Source organism: Rhinolophus ferrumequinum, chromosome 12 (assembly GCF_004115265.2).
Source record: "Rhinolophus ferrumequinum isolate MPI-CBG mRhiFer1 chromosome 12, mRhiFer1_v1.p, whole genome shotgun sequence".
Lineage (NCBI taxonomy): Eukaryota > Metazoa > Chordata > Mammalia > Chiroptera > Rhinolophidae > Rhinolophus > Rhinolophus ferrumequinum.
Window position 1 is genome coordinate 35470988 of NC_046295.1, and position 25184 is coordinate 35496171.

At 40.0% G+C, this 25184-nt stretch overlaps 1 protein-coding gene across 1 annotated transcript in view; it reads left to right on the top strand.

Moving 5' to 3' along the window:
- PGM5 (phosphoglucomutase 5) overlaps positions 1-25184 on the top strand; it is a 177080-nt gene that overhangs the window by 102571 nt on the left and 49325 nt on the right. The window contains exons 7-8 of the mRNA XM_033123925.1: positions 2731-2846; positions 18487-18622. Coding sequence (XP_032979816.1) covers positions 2731-2846; positions 18487-18622 — 252 coding nt within the window. The remainder of the gene's footprint in view (positions 1-2730; positions 2847-18486; positions 18623-25184) is intronic.

A 25184-nucleotide genomic window follows, 5' to 3' on the forward strand; every position in this document is an offset into this window, starting at 1 on the left:
AGATTCATTTTCTTTCTTTTCCTTGAGCTCTGGTCTTTCCTAGACAGTGAGTTTTTGTGTTTATCTTCAAAACATGGTGGCAGCAGTCAAGGAGAAGGGTGCAGACCCTCAGCGTGAGCAGCTTTATTTTAAGCTTTTGTCCCAGAGAGTTTCACAGTCTCCAGTCTCCCTAGGGGGCCTCCTGCCAAAAACCAGTCCAGAGAATGGTATCTGCTGAATGCTGTTTGGGATGGATCCCAAGTTCAGGACAGAGAGGAGGGAGAGGAATTCCTTTCTGACTCTAGGACACAATCAACTTGTGCTCAAGATCCTAAAATTTAATTATCCACATTCTTATCTTAGCTTGCATAGCTCCAACTGTGGCTCATAGCTGTAAAAGTATCCGGTCCTTTAAAATCCAGCCTCAGCCTTCGGCTTAATGACCTCGTGAGAGTGATTAAGTGGGAAGGGTGGGAGCTGGGGAAATCCTTTCCCCTCCCTTCAGATCTGCCAACTTGGCTTTGAGTCTACAAGAATGTTTTGGCCAGAGAATATACATCTCCACACCCTCTAACCTCACCTCTGCCCCATGTTGCATGTTCCGTTTGGTGATCATATGCATTCAGATTTGCTAAATTAATTTTGACCCAGGCTTTACTATGTGCTGCCTCTGGAAAGCTTCTGTGTGAATTATTTCTCTTTCCTCGAGCTTCTGACCATGAAATTAATGACTCTGAATATTTGCCTTTGCTCTATAATTTGGGATGGATTTGTTTCATTGTTCCTACCAGGATGTAAGCATGATTGTATATCTTTCTTAGACTGTTGAAATAAAGAGAAGACAGAACCTTTGATGTAACACCCGAACATCTTAAAAGGTGCTTCTTTTTTTTTTCCAATGCAAACTTGGAAGAGACTTGGCCCATAATTTTTCAAGATCCTGAGCACATTGATTATATTTGGATTTTATGGAAAGGGAAGTGTTTACGTACTTCTAGATTTTTTCCCCTTTAACTGTGGCCACAAACCACACTTAAATAAATCATTGTTACACTGTATCCTTTGTCCTATGTGCATCTTTCTTCCTCTTCTTCACCAAAACACCCTCACTGGTTCCTTTCCAGGGCCACCTTCCGTACTTACAGCCTTCAGCGAGCTAAACCTTGCTGGTAGCAGGCATTTGGTGGTTTTTTTTCTCTCTCTCTTTTGGTTGCTTGCATGTGGGAAAGATAAAACTCTTCAGGCCAACGTCTGTGGTACCAGCTCATTCCCCACTGTGCTTGGAGATCTGTATACCCCTTTTGAGCACTAAAGTATTTGGGGAGACAGCGTGATGTAGGGGAATGGAGCATGAGCAGAAACTAAGCAGACGTGGGTCCAAACTCTAGCTTTGCCTTTTACCTCTGTGGGATCTGAATAAAACACTTGATCTCTTTGATCCTCTGAGCCTGAATTTTGGTAGCATTGATTAGTTTGAGCTGTTTTTGAATTTTATCTAGATAAAACAACCCAGTATATAGTCCTTTGTATTGGTTTCTTTTACTCAATATTATGTGTGTGAGATTCATTCAAGTTGTTGCATGTAGCAATAGTTCATTCAGTGGCATTTATGGTATCGTGTTATAAATTGAAAATCATTTGTCCATTCCACTTTGATGGACATTTGGATTGTTTCAGTTATTGTGAATTGAGATTCTATGATAATTTTTGTAAAATCTTATGTATACATTCGGTTGAGTAATGTCACACACCGGGTTTCCCCAGAAGCAGCTCTGAGAGAGATTTGCTTATAGGAAGTTTATTTCTTTCTGCCTTCAAGATCAAAGCTGCCTACACCTGAAACGACTATAAAATAATACTGAATGTCAACTGTAACTGAAAAAAATAAATAATTGAAAAATGTCCTTTCCCCGTCCCACCAAAAAAGATCAGAGTTGCCTTCAAGATCAACACCAGTGGGGGAGTGAGAAAGAGGGATTGGACACAGAGAGAAGCCTTAGACAACCTATGGGGAGCTCTGGAGCTGAAATGGCCACTTACGATGGCCAATTAGAAGCAAGGAGGCTAGACATTTTTATGTCCTTCATTCACCGGTCACTGGATGTGGATTGACCTAGGGAAGGGAGAGTGTTTTTCCATGAGATATTTCTCTTCCACAGAGAGTGGAGGCCACATTTGTGAGCTGTCATCCATCAGCATTCCTAGCAGGTGGAAAAATGAGTGTTCTAGCCCTAAAAATCCTAAAGTGTGTGTGTGTGTGTGTGTGTGTGTGTGTGTGTTGGGGTTGAAGTTGAGCAGTGCACCACAGTGTCCATTACATGCCATTAGTAATTTCTTGGAGTTCAACTGCTGGTTCATATGATATGTGTATATTCATCTTTAATAGATACTGTGAAACAATATTCCAAAGTGTCTGTACCTAAATACCACCTTGATTTAGATTTTGAGATCCCCATGTGGGATTTTACCACATAGATAAAGAAACATTTCTAGAATGGAAACATAAATGTGAGAATATTCTCTGCATTAATGTTTTTTATATTGTGGCGAAAACAAAGTTGAGAACCATTGGAGTAGACTATTTATCATTCTCTACCTTATGGCTTGACTTCCTGAAAACTGTCAGCTTTGTTCAGGATGTCCTGAAATCTAGTTGTGGAATTAATATAGCCTAAAGACTTCCTTTTGTGCTGAGAAAATAAAGGAAAGGAGACATAAGAATTCACCATTGCCTCGGATTTCATTTTTCAGAGTGGCCAAATCAATGAAGGTCCCTGTATACGAGACTCCAGCTGGATGGCGATTCTTCTCAAACCTGATGGACTCGGGACGGTGCTCTCTGTGTGGAGAAGAGAGCTTTGGCACTGGTAGGCTCTGGGGCCAGGGGGGTTGATGTTACTGGAAAGGGGGGGCTGCAGTTTGTGACCCCAGTTTGGAGACTGGAGGAAGCGTTAATTAGAGGTAAATAAATAAATAAGAAAGAAAGAAACCTAGTAGGATATGTGCTATGATACACTTATCTCTTCTGACCATTTCTTTTATAAAAAATTTTTATTTCTTTAAAAAATTTGCTGTTATGGAAATTTAAGATAATTTATAAGAGTAGAGAGGATAGTACACTGAATTCTCCTATGTTCATCACTTAGTTTCAACCATCATAAACTCATGGTCAGTCTTGCTTGATCTCTACCCTCATCTACAAGGGGAGTCCTCCTCCATGATTATTGTGAAGCAATCCTTATGGTGAATTTTAAACAGCTACTGAGAAAAAGAATATGTACCATCTTCACACCTCAAATGTTAAAAAAATAACTTCTTTCAGAATTTTAAAGTTGTCACTTCATTGTTTTCTAGCTTGCATAGTTTCCAAGACGTGGCCTCTAATTCTTATCTCTGTTTCTCTCCATTGAAATTCTCCCCAGCCCCAGCCTCTGACTGTGTTCAATATTTCCTTTCTCTCTTTTGTTTTCAACAGTTTAATTATAATATGTCTGGGTGTGTGTGCTTTTTTAAAACCCTGCTTGGGGATCTCTGGGATTCTTGGATCTGTTGTTGTCTTTAATTAATTTTAGAAAATTCTCCGCTATACCTTTTCAGATGTTTCTCCTTTCCCATTCTCGCTCTCTTCTCCTCTGGGACTCGAATTACACATATGAAAGATGAATTGTGACCATACTCGTATGTTGTCTCAGAGCTCTTACATCCACTGTTTGGTTTTGTTTACTTTTTTTTCCTTTTGTGTTTCAGTTTAGATAATCACTATTGGCATATCTTTAAGTCACTGATTCTTTCCTTAGTTGTATCCAATCTACTGATGAGCATGCTGAAGAAATTCTTCATCTCTGATACTGTGTTTTTTATTGCTAGCATTTCTCTTTGACATTTTAAACATAATTTCACCTCTCCGAAGAAATTATTTTTATACCTATTGTTTATATGTGTTCATGTTTTATACTACATGTTGTTTATCTTTTTCATTAGCTCACTGAACAGTTATTTTAAACTCCGTCTGATAATTCTAATATTTGGTTCATTTTTTATTCTGATTCTCTTGATTGCTTTATCTCTTGATTAAAACAGAGATTTGTTCTTTCTTGCTTTTTTGTGTATCTCATATTTCACTGAATGCTGGACAGTATGTATATAAGAATAGTAGAGACTCAAGTAAATAATATTTATACACAGAAATGGGCACACCTCTTCTATCCAGCCATTAGTATGCAAGGTTAAGTTAATTTAGTCAGGAGTTGAGCTGGGTTTGGGTTTTGTTGTTTCTACTACAATGTTTAGTGTACTACAGGCTTCAAATTCTTCTAGAAGTGGGCTATTTTTTACTACGTGCTGAACGAAGTGCTGGAGGAGATTTTTCCGTGTTTCTGTTTCATTCACAGCTTCCAGCAGTTACAGCATGTCTGTAATACAAAATAGACTTCTAACACCAGGTACTTGACCTTTCTCCAGTGGCAACAGACCTCTGCTTAGTATTGGTGTGGAGTTCTGGGCCCAAGAAGGTTTCCGCCCCTTTCTCCAGGGGCAGAGGTTTTTACTCCAACCCCTATTCCGGTAGTAGTGGACCTTTGCCTGGGCCCTTGAGAGGGGGCGGTTTGCTGCTCGTACATCCAGGAGCTTAAGGCTTTTGTGTCCTTGAAAGAAAGGTTTGGGGAACTGGAAGGCCTTCATGCTTGCCTCTCAGCAGCCGGTTGGTCATCTCCTGCCCCACCAGCACCACTAAGTTGCCCTGTTTGTTTCTTGTGAGCGCCCTGCAGAGGCCTGTGGGAGACAACTTGGAAGTATGTCCCTTGTATTTGAGACTCCAAGCAATTTTAAAGGACATTATATGCTATACTTGGCCTTTAAGACTTTCTAAGACTATTATTATTAACTTCTTGTCATTAATGTATATAGAAACATCCTCTTTCTCCTGTTCTCTGCTAAAAGTGCGACAGTTTTGTGTCCTTTCTCTCCTTGGAGGGGCTTGTCACTACGTAATTTACTTTATTGCCTTGTGATTTCAGATCGCTAATGAGTTCAAGAAAAGTTATGATTTTTTTTTAGGTTTCTTGGTCTTTTATTATTACTGGGATTGGAGTAAAAGTCTCTTGCAGATTTCCATATCTTACAGAGAAATGCAGAAGTGGAACTGCAAAAGTAATTTCTTAATTTCTCCTATTCTTCCCCCCCCCACAAATTAATTGTTTATCTTTTCCAATTAGAATCCAAACGGTCTTACATTATAACTGGTTTATATCTCTTAAGTCTCTTTCAATCTGCGTTTTTCTCCTCCACATTTTCTCTTTCTAACTTACTCATTAAAGAGTCCAGTGTCATATGTGCTGTAGAGCTTGTAACAGCTTGGATTTTAATGTTGATGTCCTCATTTCCTTTTCTAATTCGTTTAGTGCTTATATGAAGAGAAGTTATTTATTAATACGCCTTTTATCTGGTTCACATCCACCTCAGCACATTCTATTATTAATTACAGCATTTTCTTTTCTAAAAACTCTACATTCTCTTAGGATGTTTTTTTAGGTGTAGAATCACATAATCTGTGACTAAAAGATGTTTTTTGTTTGCTTTTCTAACATGTATATCATTTATTTCATATTCTTATGGTATTAGTCTTCAAAGTAATATTAAATAATAATTGTAATAGTTCATTATTTTAATGGAAATGGATTTAATATTTTACCATCTATTTTGATGATTGCTTTTAAATATTGGTAAAAATCTATCCTTTTTTGTAGATTTTTCCCCCTATTCTCCCTTTACTTAGCACCTCATTAGAAATGGCTGTTAGATTTATCAAGTGCCCTTTCAGAATCTAGTGATATGTTAGTATGTATTTTTCTCCTTTATTCTGTGAACGTAATGAAATATTATGATCAATTTACTGATATCAAACGATTCTTGAATTTCTATTTGGAATAAGTACTGTTTGGTTATGCTTAAATAGATTGCAGTAAAACCACTCTAGCTGGTCATAATGACAGAATTTCAGGTTATGTTGGGGTTTCTGAAGCACATTCCTCCTGGGGAATTTTCTCCTTTTACCAAAGTCAGTTAGATTCTAGTAGCATTACCGTCAATAGTGAAAGAAGGATGGCATGCATCTTTGTTTCCTTGGAAAAAGAGCAACCACGCCAAGCACTCTCAAGTACTACTGTGTGAATTCAGAATGTATAGATGGCAGCTTTACCTAGGACAGTTAAAACTGTTATAGCTTTTCTCTGCGAAGGCCCTAACAAATGGAACAGTTTCCTTCTCCTTTTGTGTTCTTGGGGTCTAAACCAGTGACTGACTCAAACACTCATTGGTTCTACGTTGTATATAATAATTCTACCTTCTGGTTATTCAAATAACACAAATTTAACAACTGGAATGGAACTGGTAAGTCCAGGTTCTCTCTTTCTCTCTGTCTTTCTAAGCATTTATTGAGTGCTTCTAATCTACCACATAATTATAGTCTTTAAAATCAAAGGATAAATCCAGGTATTACATTTATACCCTTAGTAATAAATATTTGCTTAGTTCAATTTAATAAACATGTATTAAGTACTTATACAAGGCACTGTATTATATGGTGTATAGAATGCAAAATGCTTAAGACCATACTTTTAAGAAACTCAAGACCTTTAGGGTACATAATTAGAAAGGTGCACAGGTGACTCTTCCACAAAGCAGAAACTTTAAAGTTCCACAATAGAGAAATAGACAAAATACGATGGGAGATGAGAAAAGGAGAAAATGCTTTGGGACTGGAAGTTCAAAGCAGACTTCATGAAAGAGGTGGAAGTTGGGCTAGTTCTTAAAGAATGGAAATCATTTGTGCACATAGAGAGGAAAGGACAGGCCTTGTCAGATGGAGGGAGAAATGTCAAGAAAGGCACAGTGGTGGGAGAAGCAGGGGACATGTGTTGTGAGTAGCCAGTTGTTCAGTTTGTCTAGAGCAGTGTTTTCCAAATATAAATCAAGACTCATGTGGGATTAGTGTAGTGATTAGTGTAGTGTCATGAACAGCTCTTAAAAAAATGTAATAGACTAAAAAACGATCAGAATGCATTGTGTTTAGTAAAGGTAAATGTTATTTTGAGAACTATGTACATGTAAATTTGTACATGGGTATCTATGTGCAAATTTACATCTACATAGTTCTCAGAATAACATAGTTCTCATGGCAAAATGTATGTGTTTGGGGTCATGGCCAGAAATGTCTGAAAAAGACTGATCTATAGCAGTGGTTGGCAAACTTTTTCTGTAAAGTGCCAAATAGTAAATATTTTGTGCTTTGCAGACTAAGAGGCTACATACTGTCTCTTTCACAATTACTCAGTTCTACCACTGTAGCACAAAAGCAGCCATAAACAATACATAAACAAAAGAGAATGCTGTGTTCCAACGAAAATTTACTTACATAAATAGGCCTCAGTCCAAATTTGGCCCAAGGGCCGAAGTTTACTCACCTCTGATGCATAGGGTAGGGTAGAGAAGGGAGTATCATGCCACAGGACTGGAAAGATGAGTGAGGAGGGGCCAATTTTTGAAGCCCTTTGCCTGCCTGGGTTAGACAGTGGGACTTGACTCAACTGGAAATAGGAAACCATGGTCTGTATGGGAGGGAGTCCCCTTGCAGATACTTTTCAGTAAGCTTTGCTTTCATACAGTTATGCTGACTGAAACATGTAAGCTAGACTAGAAGGGAATTCGAAAAATCTCTCACTGTTATATTTGTCTATCATTTTCCTTTCAAGGAGCACAAAAGATGTTTCAGTATATAGTGCCTTAAAGGTATTGCGTCCTCCATCATTCTTCAGTTTCAGGTGACGCTAGCCTGATTTGACAGATGAAGCTCCTGAACCCAAGAAGTAGTTATGTGATTCACCCAGGGCTCCAGAGCCTGGAAAAGGCCTCCACTTGAATTAGATTACTGTGGAACTAAAAGACAGGTCTCCTGCCTGAGATACCACACCAGGTGTGGTCCAGGAAGTCTAGAGGCTCAGGAATGTGAGGCTAAGATTACATCCAAGGCCCTTGCCTTCCACTTATGGACAAACCATGTGGCCTCTCTGACCTTCACTTCCAACCTGTAAGAGTCAACTGGTCACAGGAGCTTCCTTTTCACCTTGGGATGTGGTTTTCCGAATCAAGTAATTTACCTAATTAATGGAGGAGAAAGTGGAGAGATGGAAAGGTTTTAGACCTGAGACTGGGGAGACGCTTCTCAAATTTAACCAAGCCTTTTCAAGTGGAGGCCTTGTTCAGTATCCCTGAGGCATGGAGCTGTGTACCAACTAGGAATGCATAGTTTAGTGCCAGGAAAGCTTGAAATTACAGATCTGCCTCAGGCTCAAGAATGCCAGGCTTTTTGTCTGAGATGAGCAGGATAGATCCTGGGTGGAAAGTCCCCTTGCTGGCCTCTTGAGCACCCAGGGCATTCCAAGGTAACAAGCTGGTGACAGGATCAAAGTTCAGGCTTCCCTCCTATGGAAAAGCCCAGGCCCTAGACGATAGGAAATGAACCAAGGTCATTTGAGAAGCTAAATAATCTTTTGTGCTGGGGCCAGGTATGCACCCACTTCCTAGGAAGGGCCCTGGAAAACTGCTTTACAGAGAGGGAAGAGAACACTTTATAAATCCTCAGATTTTAGTGGAAGGAAACTGTTCACCTCAATGGCATTGTGGCTACTTTTCTAAAGTTCTAAGTTTGAAGAAATCTAGACCTATTCCTGTACACAAAAAGGGGATATACTGAAATACTAAAACTAAGATCTAAACCAAAAACTTTGAAGTTTTTTTGACATTTGTTGGTGATGTGCTACTAGTTCCCATCATTGTTACCAGTTTTCTAAGAAGTCATACCATTTGGGGAGTGTATAAATTGTCACAGCTCAGAGCTTGTCCTGTTATAGGTAACACCAAAGGATTGCTCTGTTTGTGAATACCTGGAAGAGCTCCAAGCTTGACCACCATCTTGAGTATTACTATTACTTTTATTATGTATTTTTAGAAAGCTAATGTCAATAGCCATACAAATTTGTTAAATAGAATCAGGCAATATAACAATTTTTATTTTTTCTAAGAATGTGCTCTCTGTTGAGTTTTTCGCAATAAAAGTAGTTATCTTTTTAAATGAGCACTTAGTATATGCCAGGGCATTGCTAAAGCCTTTTGTATACATCCATCTCTTTCTGGACATTTGGAATTGAATCCAGGTCTCCTAGTACCAACATGACTTGTCCATCATTGTCACACCAGCTTTTCCACTGTGAACTCCGGAGTACAGCCTGGTGCTCTTGAAGTTAGCTATTTTTACATCAGTTTCTAGCACAAAAAGAAGAGGCCCAGAATACGTGTATCCCATGTCACAGGAAATCTCGAGTATCTTTCTAGTCTCTTGAGATTTGCCGGACCCCTCTGCTTGCCATGCAGAAATTGTAAATGCCCTGAGAACAGGGGCCATGGCTATCTCATTCAGCTCTATTTCTCTGATATATGGTAGGCCTTGAGTAAGTGTTTGTAGGATGGATGGAAGGATAGAAAGATGGACAAAAGGAAGGAAGAAACAAAGACTTCTTATTTTGGTATTTCTTCTTTGCATTATTAGTAGTTATATTTTTATCATTCTTGAGTGAATATATTTCTGGAGATCCGGGCATTAGGTTATCCCAAGATTTGGGAGGATTCATAAAGACAATACCACACAAGTATACACCAGTTGGAAGGGGTGAAGAGTGATATTATGAAATATAGTAAAATCAGAACTATATAAAATTTTTAAATAAAGCTTAGATAGTTTTAATTGTCATATAATTATCAACACAAATTAATCTCTAACAAAGCATTTCTAGAAAGACTCCTTCCCCAAACCTGCATGAATGAACAGATTATAAATTTCAAACACTGTCAAGTATTTGTAATTTATTTTATTCACTTGTTTATTTCTTGTGTGGGATTGCTAACAATTACCTGTAAATAGCCACATTCAACAGTGGGGTAGGGATCTTTTGTATGTGCTAAATTCTGACGGCCTTTGTCCTAGACATTCTTTGCTCTATTGTCTTATGGTTTGTGTTACTGACTTACTCTTGGGTTATTTTATGAATGGACATTTTACATCCCCTAATAGGTACACAGTTTATAACACTTTCAGGGCCATGCCTCTTCCTTCATTTATATTTCACACATGAACTATGTACAGCCTAGCTCAAGATTGGGTTCACAGTCGTGCTGTTGAACAAATATTGAATAGATTTAACTCCCTCTTATTTGTACAATTGTTTTATTTAAAGATGTATACTTTTAAAAAGGTGAAAAAAAGGAAAACCTTAGTTCTCAATCTAAGTGTTCATTAACTCTACATTCGGCTCTTTCCACATCTGTCCACGTCTCTAGAGAAACAGGCCTATAGATCTGTGAGTTTCAGATTATTGAGGTTCCTCCACATTTATTTGTGGCCAGTTTGTGTAAACTTGGCTGGGTAGCAGATGTGGTGTGAGGGGGCTGTGATGACAGCATCGGCAGTGCTAGGAGAGCAGTGTCACTGCTGGGCTAGTTGCAACAGGCTGTGTGCACATGTGCAATTCAATCTAGGCTGGGCCAGAGCACAGAGGTGCTGTGATTGACATCTCCAAATGCCGCCTTGTAAAGTCCGAAAGCTGAAACTCCCTTCTGGACCCTTTACAAACTATCAAACCTGGTGCTGGGAAACAGAGTTCCCTCCTGGAGCGGGAAGAATGTCTTCATCCCATAGGATCCTTTTCCTGTGGTCTCCGTGGTTCCAGTTCCATTGATCCTTCAATTCATCCTCTAAGCTGATGAGAAGTAGCAAGAGGGAGTGTAGTGTGATACCTAAGTGTGGAGCAGAAACAAAGGAATTGGGCCTCTGAGGCGGTGTCCACGCTTAGCAGTGCATTCTAGGACTGGGATTCCTGGGAAATCACGGCCCTTAGCCACAGACTGAAGGATCCCAAACAGATTAAGCGTTTCTTTTCACAGTGCCTGCTAAGAGACTTTCAATAAGGGTGCCATCCCTTGGTATTTAAGATTCATCCCTAAAATTGCGCTTCGAGGCGTCTCTACCTGCTCTCTGATAGTTGCTAGGTGGCCTCACTGAGAATAAAGTATAATGACTCCAGAGTGACAGATCCCCAACCGTGTAGTGCAGGCGTGTAATGCAGGCCACTGGAGAGATTTCTGATACAGCTTATGTCCTGTCAAGGAAGAATTCTTAAAGAGTTGTGTTGCTCGCATCAGTAGAGGTGACAAAGGAATGGGATGGGACATATGAGTTAGAAAGTCCCACTGTCCCTTACCTTCTTGTGCTCCAGTGCTCGTGTGAGAGAAGTGTGTCAGCTGGCTGGCTGTGCTCCCCTCCTCGGGGGTGGACAGCTTGACTGCCCACGGGCATGCAGATACAATGCTTAGGGCCTCCTGTGCATTATTTCAATGCACTGAAGCAGGGACCATACTGACCCCCATTTTACAGATAAGGTAACTGAGGCTTAGTAAGGAACGTCAAGCCACAGGCCAACGTCACAGTGCGAGAGTCAGGATTCAAACCGACTCTCACTGGTGCCACAGTACTCAGCTGCCCTATTTAAGAAAATGCCAAGAGGTCATTTTCTCCCGTCTGGTTATTATCTTAGGTGGAGAATGAATGCCAAGGGACTTGGGGAAATGGTATGTGAACAGCACAGCACCAGGAATTGACAGACTTGGCCCCAATCTTGACTCCCCATTTTTGTGGCTCAACTACCTTGCACAGATCGCTTTTCTTCTCTGGGCCTCAATTTCCTCATTTATAAGATGAATCTGTTCAGGGGGATGATCTGTAAAGTGTTTTCCAATGTAATGTCCCAGGTTGCTGCTCGCTAGCTACTTTTCGTGAGGAATGACTCTGATGAATTTTATCAAATTTTATACTAGAATTTCGCTCAGTAATTTATTTATTCATTCAGGGAACATTTACTGCGCACCTCTTGTGAACCAGGGCCAGGACAGAGTGACGAGTAATTTCAGAGAGAGGCCCTTCCCTCAGGGAGTTTACAGGGTGTTGCTATGGTCAGGCTATTAGCCAAAAGCCACAGCATATTAGTGTCAATCATCGTCGTTGTCGTCATCATCATCATGATGGTTGTCAGCAAATTTATTGTTACATAGTATTATTGGTAGCCATGTTGCCCACAGCACAGGATGAGCCACATCTGTCAGTTACTGCCTTGCTGAGCAGCAAACAAACCTTTCTGAGCTGACAGCGGGCTGTGACCTGCTTATATGCACCAGAGTTTTGTTCTCCAAAAGGTGAAAATTGTAGCGCATTTTTGAAAAAGTGTTTACTTTTAAGCATGGACGAGTGACAATTTTTCCATGAGTCTTGCTGGTTGGCTAGACTTAAAAAGCTGAATTATGCAGTTTGAGACATGGAAAAAAAAGAAAAAAAAAACCTGTCACAATTCTGTAGCATGTTCTCTAATCTTGGATTCATCTGCAAGGCATGTCTCCCAATTTCCCCTCATAACTCTACTATTTTTAAAAGACAAATCCTTGTCTTGAGTGGGTAAAAAGAGGATGGGAAGATTTTCACGGAAAATGAACGAAAACTTCATTTGCAAATTAAAAGGGTAAATTGATACGAGAGGAGAAGTAAAGGGAAATTTGGCAACTTTTCCTGCATGTCTCATGTGAGAAGGAAGAAGCGCAAATTCATTACCCAAATCCTCAGAAGGGCTGCCTCAGCCTTATCCACGTGAGGCATTTTATCTGCTTTATTGCAATTCCCAAGACCCACTGTCATTATCGGGCGATTCTAGCAGTAGAGAAGTCCACGGTGTCCGAGCCAAACTGCCCAGGTTGAATCTTCTTTTTACTACTTAATCACTGCGTGACCTCTTACAAATGACCTCACCTCAATCTCTTATCTGTAAAAAGGAGCTATCAAATTATGAAAATTAGGTAATAGGTGTTTAAAATGAGTTTAGTGACTGGTGCTTTACTGTTATTCTTCCAAGGATGGAATTTATCTCGCTTTGCAGTTCTGCTTCAAGAGCAAATACACACACACACACACACACACGCGCGCGCACACACACACGCACACACACACACACACACATCCCCTGTCATTCTGGCTCCAGGAAATCTGTGTGCTAAGGTTATGTGCCAAATGTGCACATATCCTAAAAACCATCAGGAACCTCTTTGAGTGAGTGGCCTTTCTTATTAGATGCCCTACTGTCCTGGTTTGCCTGGGACTGAGGTTTTCCAGGATATGGGACATTTCATGCTGAAACTGTGAAACTTCCAGGTAGATCAAGGTGAGTTGCTTGCCCCAAAGTTGACAAAACCCTCACAAGTTTTCCAGACAACAGTGCAGGGAGAAATGGTAATACTGAACCTGACTTCAGCGAGAGCCACCACCTGAGCAAGGCCAGTGGCATCCACTGAACTAGAGACCCGTGGCTGATTTCTTCAACACCAAATTTAAACCAAAAGAGAGAGAGCCCTAACTTACTACGTCTAAGTGATCTGCCCCCCACATAGGACTATTCTGAATACCCTTCACCTTAAGCAGTGGCTCTCAACCCTGGTTGTCCGTGAGAATCACCCAAGGAGCTTAAAAAAAGAAAAATTGCTGATGCTTGGGTCCTATTACCAAAACTTCTGAGCATCGGTATCTGTTTATAAGTTCTTTAGGTGATTCTAAGGTGCAGCCTGAGCTGAGAATCACTAACCTATGTTTCATCTTGGAGTCAGCAACAGGTCCAAAATGATTTATATTTTCCTAATTGACAGATTCAGACTTTCCTGAACTGTCTGCTGAGAAGACTTGATCTGTTAGTAGTAACATATGTGATGTTGTATTGAGTTGATTTGCCCATGCTGAGATTTTCATTGGAAGAAAATTCCTTTGAGAAGTTTGAGTACTCTCTTTATTTTCCCCTTTTCTTTTGTGAGGTCACTATACTGACTAGTGTACTGCCTCGGTCAAAGTGATATGATTTTAAAGCTTGAGAAAATTCAAAGTCTAATTTGGGTAGAGGGAGAATAGGGATGTTTCTGATGAGAGAACAATAGTCCCTCTTTTTTGTACCAAATTTTGCTGGAATCATGGCAGGGACGAGCTGAGTGCCTTCTTTCTAGCATCTGGGTAGGGGACAGCTGCTTCAGGCTGGGCTGGCCTGGATGGAGGAAGGCAAAGCGAATGGTACTTCCAGGCTTTGGGAATATGGGTAAAAGTTCCTTGCAGTGTCATCAACCAGGTGGCAAACTCTGGCTGCACCACCAGCCAGGAACCCAGAGGAAGCAAGCTTCAAAAGTTGTGCTGGTATTATTCATTGCTAAAATGAAATGAGCTATGAAGCCATGAAAATTCATGGACGAACTTTAAATGCATATGACTAAGTGAAAGATGTGAAACTGAAAAGGCTCCTTGCTGTATGAGTTCAACTATATGATAATCTGGAAAAGGCAAAACCATGAAGAATGGTGAGAAGATTAGTGGTTGCCAGGGGCTAGGAGGGAGGGAGGATGAATAGGCCAGACACAGGATTCTTAAGGCAGTAAAACTCTTCTGTATGATACTATAATTATGCCATTATACATGTGTCGAAACCCACAGAATGTGCACTACCAAGAGTGAACCCTAACATAAACTATGGACTTTGAGTGATAATGATGTAGCAATCAATGTAGGTTCCTCAGCTGTAACAAATGACCCACTCTGGTGGGGGATGTTGAATATGGGGGAGGGTAGAATTTATGTGGGGACAGGGGATATAGGCTAACTGCTGGTACTTTTTGTTCAGTTTTGCTACGGAGCTAACGCAGCTCTAAAAAAATAGTCTTAAAAAAATCGTACTCGCAATAATGTGTATAAATGTTCCAGTATAAGAATTTTTTTGTTTCTGGGATCTCATGTTTTAAAGACAGAGCAGATGTGAAGTGAGGAAGTAAAGAAATATCTCATTTGCTTTTTTTCCCAAACAACTCTTTAACTGTTCACAGAATGTTGGGATTTTGCCTGGGAAAAAAAGGGGGTGAAATGCAGGCTGGGTGAGCCCCTCTCCACATGTGGTCAGCAACAGTAGAAATGGCCACAGGGGCTTCGGATATGCGTCTGAAGCTTTGTCCTTCCTAGTGGGGTCTCTCTATGAGGCAGGCAAACCCCGTCTCCCAAGCCAGGCTTCCCCCAAGTCCAATGTTGACAGCTCAGCTGTGGACCTCCTTCCTTCTCCATCCTCACTTTCTGTCAGGTCCTGAAGGACATCCCTGATCCCAATCCTGAGACCCCAAGGGTGGGGGTCACATCCAATCTCCATGCTCTTAAAAACTATTACTCAGTCTGAGAAATGGGATGATCAATAGGTTCGAAGTTCATCACCTGTTCGTAAGTGGTATTGATCCCTTTAATATCCCGACTAGCTCTGGGTAAATGGAATTGAATGTTTTCAAATGTGAATTTCTACACACCGTTGATACCTTAAAAATGTATTTTTTTCTTCTTATTAAAATAATACATGTTTATTGTGCAAATACCGCAAAAGAAGAAGAAAACCAGCTGTGATTCTCCCACTTCACAGAGAATAGTTGTTAATAGTTAGGTGTAGCTGCCCCCAAAGCACACTGTGAGCATCCAGTGGGAATATCTGTATACGGGCAGCATCGTCAATGTCTCTGTCCCCACTCAGGGATCTGTAAAGAACACAATTTTACTTCATCCTTGGCCCCTTATGAATCTTGACAGATGTATAACTTGTAGGCATGTATATCCAAGCCAACTCACAGTCTGCTATGCAGTTGGCTACGAATGGCTGAGGGGTGTGTGTGTGTGTGTGTGTGTGTGTTTTAATCTTGCTAAAAGAACTTTATGTCTCTCTACTGCTAAATTATGACCTCTTATTTCACAGAGTTAATAGTATCTAATGGCTCTATCTCCATGTAATGTAATCCAGCTGGAGGGGCAAGGTATGCAAAGCCCATGTTTTAGAACAACAGGGTATTTTTCTCTAGCCAGTAAAGAAAAGTGATTTTTTTAAAATTTTTTTTTTAAGCTATAAAAGGACAAAAGGTTTTAAAATTATTCCACTGGGCAAGGTTTCCTAGATTTATTTTTTTCTTTTGCACTTGGCTATGGAGCTAACCCAGCATCTTCCAAACTCCTTCCATTTTTGTAGTAGTGTGAAGAGTTCACTAGAATGAGACTAGAGTCACTCCATGGTGTGATGATTAAAATCTAAGGTCTTCTTAACCTAAAGGCAGCTGCAACCAGACATCTAAAGTGTCGTCAGCAGACCACGGACCGGTGTGTAGGAAAAACTAAAGACTGATCCCTTTTCCTTTCATATATTTCTGCTGTCCTTTCAAGGTTGTATGGTTGTGTTTTGTTTGGTTTTTGAGGAAAACGTTTAACACTATAAATGTAACAAGAAGGGTCAATAGTTCCTAGCTTCGCTGAGAAGTTATTAAAGATGTTTAACTTAATTAAGGTATTGTTTCAGCATTTTCAAGGTTTAAGCAGCTCTGTGACTGTGAGGTTTCCCTTTTTGATTTTCTACCAATGTTTCAGAGCCCTGACACCCAAGAGCACTGTTGTCCACTCTCATTGCTCTATTGCAAGAAGAAATGGTCCATCCCCTGGTCCGAGTCCCCTTTGTAAGCCATTGCTATTGCAAGAGACAGAGGATTGAATTATATGACTAACTGAGAACAGTTTGCCTCGGTGTACGCACTGAGGAATCAGTATCGTGTTGGTGTTTTATGTGATCACCAACAGCAAGGGCATCAGCAACAGCAGCCAGTCGTGACATCCCAGTCACTGCTTTAAATATCGAGGCATGTTTGGTCTCTCCATCCTGACAGTCACCCCGTGGAGGAGGACCCATTATTGTCCCTGTGTTGTAGGCGAGGACAGCAAGTCACACAAAGGTAGGTGGCTGAGCCAGAATTGGAACATGAAAAATTTGACTTGAGAGCCTGCCCTCTGAACTTGATTAAATTGATACGACAAACCCACAAGACTGGTGATGGTATCCCCATTTTACAGATCAGAAGTTGGGGCTCAGAAATATTAACATTTTAGCTGTAACTTCTCACACCTGGGAAGAAGCAGCATTTGGTTTAAAATCTTAGTTCCAAAGCATTCCCGGCACCTTCGCCACTATACCACGTTTCTTACACTACAACATGTTCCTTTGGACCCAGGGCTTTATTCACGTCAGAGTAATCTTACAGTTGGCCAACAGACGGATGCTTAAATGCGCCTATAAAACATTCTTCTGGGTTCTTTTTTGTACAGGAAGCTACCTGTTTAGACTTTATTCTTCATTCTTGTGAATGCCACAATATGAACTGCGTCTCTTTCTATATAAATAGCTATAGGATTAAACTTCCAAGGTTATTCCTGCCTCAAGGACTTTGTGGTTGCTCTCTCTCCACTTGAAATGTTTTGCCCCAAGATCTTGGCATGGCTGACTCCTTCTTCTCAGATGTAAACTCAGATGTCTTCACCTCAATGGGGCTGTCCCTGACTACCTGTATTAGTTTTCTAAGGCTGCCATAACAAATTACCACAAACTGGGTGGCTTAAAACAATAGAAACTTATTCTCTCATAGTTCTGGAGGCCAGAAGTCCAAAATCAAGGTGTTATCGGGGCCATGTTCCCTCTGAAGGCTCTAGGGGAGAATCCTTCCCTGCCTCTTTCAATTTCTGGTGGCTCCATGCATTCCGTGGCTTGTGGCAGCTTAATTTCAATCTCTACCTCTGTCTTCACATAACCTGCTCCTTTGTATTTCTCCTCTCTGTGTCCCCTCTTCTTCTAAGAACACTTGCCATTGGATTTAGGGCCCACCTGGTAGTCCAGGATGATCTCATCTCAAGATCCTTAACTTCATTATATTTGCAAGACTGTTTCACAGTCACAGGTTAGGGGTAGACATATCTTTTGGGGAGCCACCATTCAACCCTACTCTAGGTAAAACACACTACTCTAGGTAAAGCAGTCTTTGCTGCTGTCACTCTGTGACATCATCACCCAGTTAATTTTTTTATATAGCCCTTGTGCTTACTTGATGCATCTTGTTCTTTCATTTGTCTACTCTTCAGTTGTTGATGTTTTCCACCTACTTGAATTTAAGCTTTATGAGAAAAGAGCTATCTTTTTCACTGATGTATCCCTAGTACCTAGACCAATGTTTGGTATATTATAAGGATCACCAAATATCTACTGAATGAATGATACCATTGGGTAAATGTGATATCAATTTGACTCTTTAGTCACTTCAAGAGTTTAGAGGATTTTATTTTATTTTTTGATATTATTTTGTACTATCTGAATTTTGGTTACTTGTTTTTGGAAATGTAAGTATATTATGGGACATATATTTAACACAATGAATAAATATATCCAACCATTTCACTATAACACTCAATTGCTAACTGGTCGTCATAGTTCATTTAGCTTTTACTTTTCCCCCAGGAACAAATCCTCAGCAGAATATTTCTTTCTCCTCTAGGCTCCGATCACCTCCGGGAGAAAGATGGCCTTTGGGCTGTCTTGGTCTGGCTCTCCATTATCGCTGCCCGGAAGCAGAGTGTGGAGGAAATTGTCCGAGATCACTGGGCTAAATTTGGCCGCCACTACTATTGCAGGTGAGAAGGGTAAAGGTCTCTCTATTGATCATGGGAAACTACTCTTAGGGAAGGTTTCTAAAACAGGTGGGCTAGAACACAGATGCTGGAGCCAGATAACCCCTGATAGGTGATTGGGGGGTGATGTCAAGGACTACCAAACTGGAAGGCACAGATTTCCCCTCTGCAAGTGACATCTTTTTGTAATCTCCCCACCAGTGCCTATAAGGTGGGCAGTCATTTCAAGAGGGAATCTGAATTGCAGAACCTTGAAAGGTTCTTTGCTACCCACGAGTTGTGCAGTCAAACCAGAGGCTTTTCCTTGTTGGTTCATAATTATCAAGGAAGGGGGACAGAGACAGAGGCTACAACAGATGGGGGTGCTTTTGTCTTTGTCTTACCTCCCCACTAATGGTTCAAACAATGTCCAAAATGCTTGAGGCTGGCACCTTCTGAAGGGGCCACATGATTTATGAGCCCCAGATTTTGCTAAAGTTTTGTCCCCATGAAAGGAGGTACAGAAAAGGGAAATATTACCCTGGAAAGGAGAAAGGGGGAAAGTCAGTGGTTAAGAGCTTAGGGTTGGGGGTCTCTATCACTTTTCTGTTCTTCAAATAAGTGAGCAGGCAGGGACTTCTGGCTGCATGGTGCCTGCTAGATGTGTGTACCTAGATATGTGTCCCTAGGACCAAGCTGTGGTTTAAGGAGAACTGTGGTAGGAAAGGATGTTAAGAAAGAATATGGGATGGGGCAGGCAAGGGAATCCTTGGGTAGTCTTAGAGGCTCTCTTTGTGTTAAAAACAGAGATTGCATTTCATTTGCTTTGCTTATGAATAGCCAACTATTTTGGATCTTTGGTTGTGTTTCAAGAGCTTGAGCTTGAGGAAGAGAAATAAAGCTTTAGATTTCCCTTATAAGGTGATTGTTTCTTGTTTTAAGAGGTCATTTATTTAGATAAATATCAGAGAATAAGGAAGCCTGTGGTTTTACTCATTAAAATAAAAGACTGCAATTCTCCGGGGAAATATAGACAACATAATATTCTTAGTTACTGTTTAGTCATGAAAGCTAAAGATACGAGAGCCTACAAACTATCTCAAATTATTCACTGTATCATAAAACAAGGACTCTCAAGGCAGGTGGGAACTTGTTTTATTCACTAGTATTTCTAACAAGTGCCAAAAAATCCTGCTTCTTGTGAGCTTTTTTGGCATACCACGGGTCTAATTGGAACAGCAAATCTTTCTATTGCATAAAGCTGTTTTTAAAAGTTCAACCTGATAAAATATATTATGATTGCCAACTTCTGGCTTAGTGAGATCGCTTTGAATCAGGGATGTCTTTCTCATAATTTGTGGAATGATTATCTAGCTTTCTGCCAGTGTTTTGAAGTGTTATGAAAAGTGTATTTATAATATAGTTCAGTTTTTGTGGCCAGGAGCTTACATGATAATTGCATTTTTCATAACAAATACCATATTAGAGAATATAATGCAATAGAGATTAGAATTCTTGTTGGACATTGAATTATGTTTCAGATTTCTATCCAAAAAGATCATAAAGATAAAGAAAAATGGAGGAGGAGAGGGCCAAATCTGAGAACGCATTTTTTTCTGGTAAAATGTGCACATGCCCCACCTTGGTGACTCTCTGGGACCGCGCCCTGCCTACCTAGTGTGGCATTGCCCAAGGCACTCTTAGTTCTTGGGTGGCCATTCCACCCTGCAAGCTGCAAGAGGCTTCTACAGCAGTGGGCGCCTTGTGGTGGCCTGTGAAACTTTCGGTGGCAGGCAGTCAGCCCCAGCTCTGTGCTGCAGCCTTTCCTGGGATGGGGGGAGGGACTCTTGGGAAACTGCGGGCACAAGGTGAGCGGTGGCTGGCTGTGGTGTTTTCTGAGTGTTTTGTGGAGTGGCTAGAAGGTCAGCACTGTGCAAGAACTGAACCTGCATTAACTTTGTGAAAACCACTGTCCCCACCAAGGTGACTCCCTAGGAACCTGCCTTGCCCAACTCGGGTGGCATCGTAGGGGGCACTGTCACCACCAGATCAACCAGTCAAGCCCATGCACCTAAGAAGGCTCTTTCAGTGGCTGAGCCTTACTGGCAGCCGGCAGGTGGCAACAGGCCTAGGGGGATCTGGGCATTTTGCTAAGCTGCTTCAGACACGATACTGGTGGCAGCCAGCCTCTGTTCACACCAATGCCACCCCTACATGCTTCCCAGTCCAGCACAGGCAGCATCCAACTGCATGTAGCTTTGTAGCTTCTACTAGTTAGCCCTGGGCAAGTCACAGGCAAGGCTGAAATTGGCCTGCATGGGAGCACCTCCCAGGAAGCACCCAAAACAACACACTCAGAGGCCAGCCTCAGACCACACCAGAATACTACCTGATTAACCCCACAAGTGGCACACCCAAAGGGTAGTATCAAAGGCACTAGAGCCATGGGGGAATTCCCCCTCTAAGGGGCCGGTCCTCACACAGCAGCTCATACACTGTAGGCATAGCCAATCATCACAGCCAGTGAAGCTGAGAGTCAATCCTACCTACTGAGGCGCCAAAAGCAATCAGTGCTCAACTGCCAAAGGAAAATACATGCAACACACACAAGGGACACTTCTGGAGCACATACACAGGTAATCAGGGAGATTGTGCCATTGGACCACACAAGACACATATTACATAAAGCCACCCAGCAAAGACTGAGAGACATAGGAGATCTACCTAATACATAGAAGCAAACACAGAGAGGCAGCCAGAATGAGGAAACAAAGAAACATGACCCAAATAAAAGAACAGGAGAAAATTCCAGAAAAAGAACTAAATGAAAATGGAAACAACCAACCTGCCAGAGACAGAGCTCAAAAAAATTGTTGTAAGAATGCATAAAGAACTTAGTGAGAACTTCAACAAAGAGATAGTAAACATAAAGGAAGACATAGAAACTTTTACAAAGAACCAGTCAGAAGTGAAGAATACACTAGAAGGAATCAACAGCAGATTAGATGAAGCAGAAGTTCTAATCAGCCATTTAGAAGACAAGGTAGCAAAAAAAAAAAAAACCCAATTGGAACAACAAAAAGAAAAAAAGGATAAAAAGAAAACCAAAGATAGTTTAAGGGACCTCTGGGATAACATCAAGTTTAACAGCATTCGCATCACAGGAGTAACAGACAGAAAAGAGAGGGAGCAAGGGATCAAGAATCTATTTGAAGAAATAATGACTGAAAACTTCCCTAACTTGGAAAAGGAAATGAACATACAAGGCCAAGAAGTGCAGAGAGTCCCAAACAAGATGAACGTAAACAGGCCCACACAAAGACATACCATAATTAAAATGGCAAAGGTTAAAGACAAAGAGAGAATCCTAAAAGCACCAAAAGAAAGACAACTAGTTACTTACAAAGGAGCTCCCATAAGACTGTCAGCTGATTTCTGAACAGAAACTTTGCAGGTCAGAAGGGAGTGGTAGAAAATATTCAAAGTGATGAAAAGCAAGGGCCTACAACCAAGACTACTCTACCCAGGAAGGCTATCATTTAAAATGGAAGAAGAAATAAAGAGCTTCCCAGACAAGAAAAAGCTAAAGGAATTCATTACCACCAAGCCAGTATTACAAGAAATGTTAAAGGGATTTCCTTAAGAAGAAGAGAAGGGGGAAAACAAACAAAAGAAAATTAAAAAATGAATAATAAAAGGGCAGTGTCTATGTACCTATCAGTAATCACTCTAAATGTAAATGGATTAAATGCTCCAATCAAAAGACATAGGGTCATTGAATGGATAAGGAAACAAGACCCATGTGTATGCTGTCTACAAGAGACCCACCTCAGATCAAAAGACACACACACAAACTGAAAGTAAAGAGACAGAAAAAGATATTTCACGCAAATGGAAATGAGAAAATAGCTGATGTACCAATACTTATATGGAGCAAAATAGATTTTAAAATAAAGACTACACTAAGAGACGAAGAAGTACATTGCATAATAATAAAGGGGTCAGTCCAACATTACATATCCAACATAGTAAACATTTATGCACCCAACAGAGGGGCACATAAATATATGAAGCAAATACTGACTGACACAAAGGCAGAGATCAACAGTGATGCCATCATAGTAGGTAGGGCACACTTTAACATGCCACTGATACCAATGGACAGATCTTCTAGACAGAAAATCAATACAAAGACAGCAGCCTTAAGTGACATACTAGACTAAATGGATTTGATGTTTTTAGAGCATTTCACTCAGAACCAGCTGAATATACTTCCTTTTCAAGTGCACATGGAACATTTTCCAAGATAGACCACTTGTTAGACCACAAATTTAATAAATTAAGAAGATCAAAATTATATCAAGTATCTTCTCTGACCACAGTCATGTGAAACTAGAGATCAATTACAAGAAAAAAACTGAAAAACACACTAGCACATGGAGGCTAAATAACATCTACTAAATAATGAATGGGTCAACAATGAGATCAAGGAAGAAATCAAAAGATACCTTGAGACAAATGAAAATGAAAACACAATGACCCCAAATCTATGGGACACAGCAAAAGCAGTCCTAAGAGGGAAATTCATAACAACGCAGGCCTATCTAAAGAAACAAGAAAAATTTCAAATCAACAGTCTGACTTTGCACCTAAAGAAACTGGAAAAAGAACAGCAAACAAAGCCCAAAGTGAGTAGAAAGAAGGAAATAATAAAGATCAGAGTGAAGATAAACAAAATAGAGGCTTAAAAAAACCACAAAAGATCAATGAAACCAAGAGGTGGTTCTTTGGAAAGATAAACAAAATTGATAAATCCTTAACCAGACTCATCAAGAAAAAAAGAGAGAGGACCCCCAAAAATAAAACCAGAAATTAAAGAAGAGAAGTGACAACAGATGCCACAGAGATACAAAAAGTTTTAAGAAAATACTACAAGTAGTTATATGCCCAACAAATTGGACAATCTGGAAGAAACTGATAAATTCTTAGAAGCATACAATCTACTAAGACTGAATCAAAAAGAAACAGAAGATCTGAACTGACTGATTACTACTTAAGAAATCAAATCAGTAATCAACAAGCTCCCAACAAACAAAAGTGCTGGACCAGATGGCTTCACAGGTGAATTTTACCAAACATCAAAGAAGAATTAACACCTATTCTTCTCAAATTACTCCAAAAAATTAAAGATGAGGGAAGCCTCCCTAGCTCATTCTATGAGGCTAACATTACACTGATTCCAAAACCAGACAAAGATATTACAAAAAAAGAAAACTATAGGCAAATATCCCTGATGAACATAGATGCAAAAATCCTCACCAAAAGATTAGCAAACCAAATTCAGCAATACATTATAATGATCATACACTGTGATCAAGTGCGATTTATTCCAGGGATGCAAGGTTAGTTCAATATATGCAAATAAATTAGTGTGATGCACCACATAAAAAAAATTAAAGATAAAAATCATATGATCATATCAATAGATGCAGAAAAAGCATTTGACAAAATCCAGCATCTGCTTATGAAAAACTCTCAGCAAAGTCGGAATAGAGGAAACATAGCGCAACATAATAAAGACCATGTATGACAAACCCACAGAAAACATCACACTCAATGGGGAAAAGCTAAAACCATTCCCCTTAAATCAGGAACAAGACAAGGATATCCACTTTTATCCCTTTTATTCAACATAGTACTGGAAGTCCTAGCCACAACAATCAGGGAAGAAAGAGAAATAAAGACATTCAAAACAGAAAGGAAGAAGTAAAACTGTTATTTGCAGATGACATGATACTATAGACAGAACCCCAAAGATTCCATCAAAAAACTATTAGATTTGATAAATGAATTTAGTAAAGTAGCAGGACACAAAATTAATATTCAGAAATCAGTTGCATTGTTATACACCAATAATGAACTATCAGAAAGAAAAATTAAGAAAACAATTCCATTTACAATTGCATAAAAAAATACCTAGGAATAAATTTAACCAAGGAAGAGACAGACCTGTGCTCAGAAAATTATAAGACATTGAAGAGAGATATTAAAGAAGATACAAGTAAATGGAACAATATACCATGCTCATTCAGAGGAAGAATTCATATAGTTAAAATGTCCATACTACCCAAAGCAATATTCAGATTCAGTGCAATCCCTATCAAAATACCAATGGAAGTTTTCACAGAACTAGAACAAATCCTAAAATTTATATCGAACTTTAAAAGACACTGAATAGCCACAGCAATCCTGAGAAAGGAGAGCAAAGCTGGAGGTATCACATACTTGATACCGAATTATACTACAAGGCTATAGTAACCAAAGCAGCATGGTATTGACATTAAAAACAAACACAGATCAGTGGAACAGAATAGAGAGCCCAGAAATAAATCCAAGCCTATATGGCCATTTAATCTGTGACAAAGGAGGCGAGAATATACTTGTACATTGTGATAAAGGCAGGCTATTCAATAAATGGTGCTGGGAAAACTGGACAGATACATGCAAAAAACTGAAAATGGACCACTTTTTTTTGCCATATACAAGAATAAACTCAAAATGGATTAAAGACTTAAATGTCAGACCT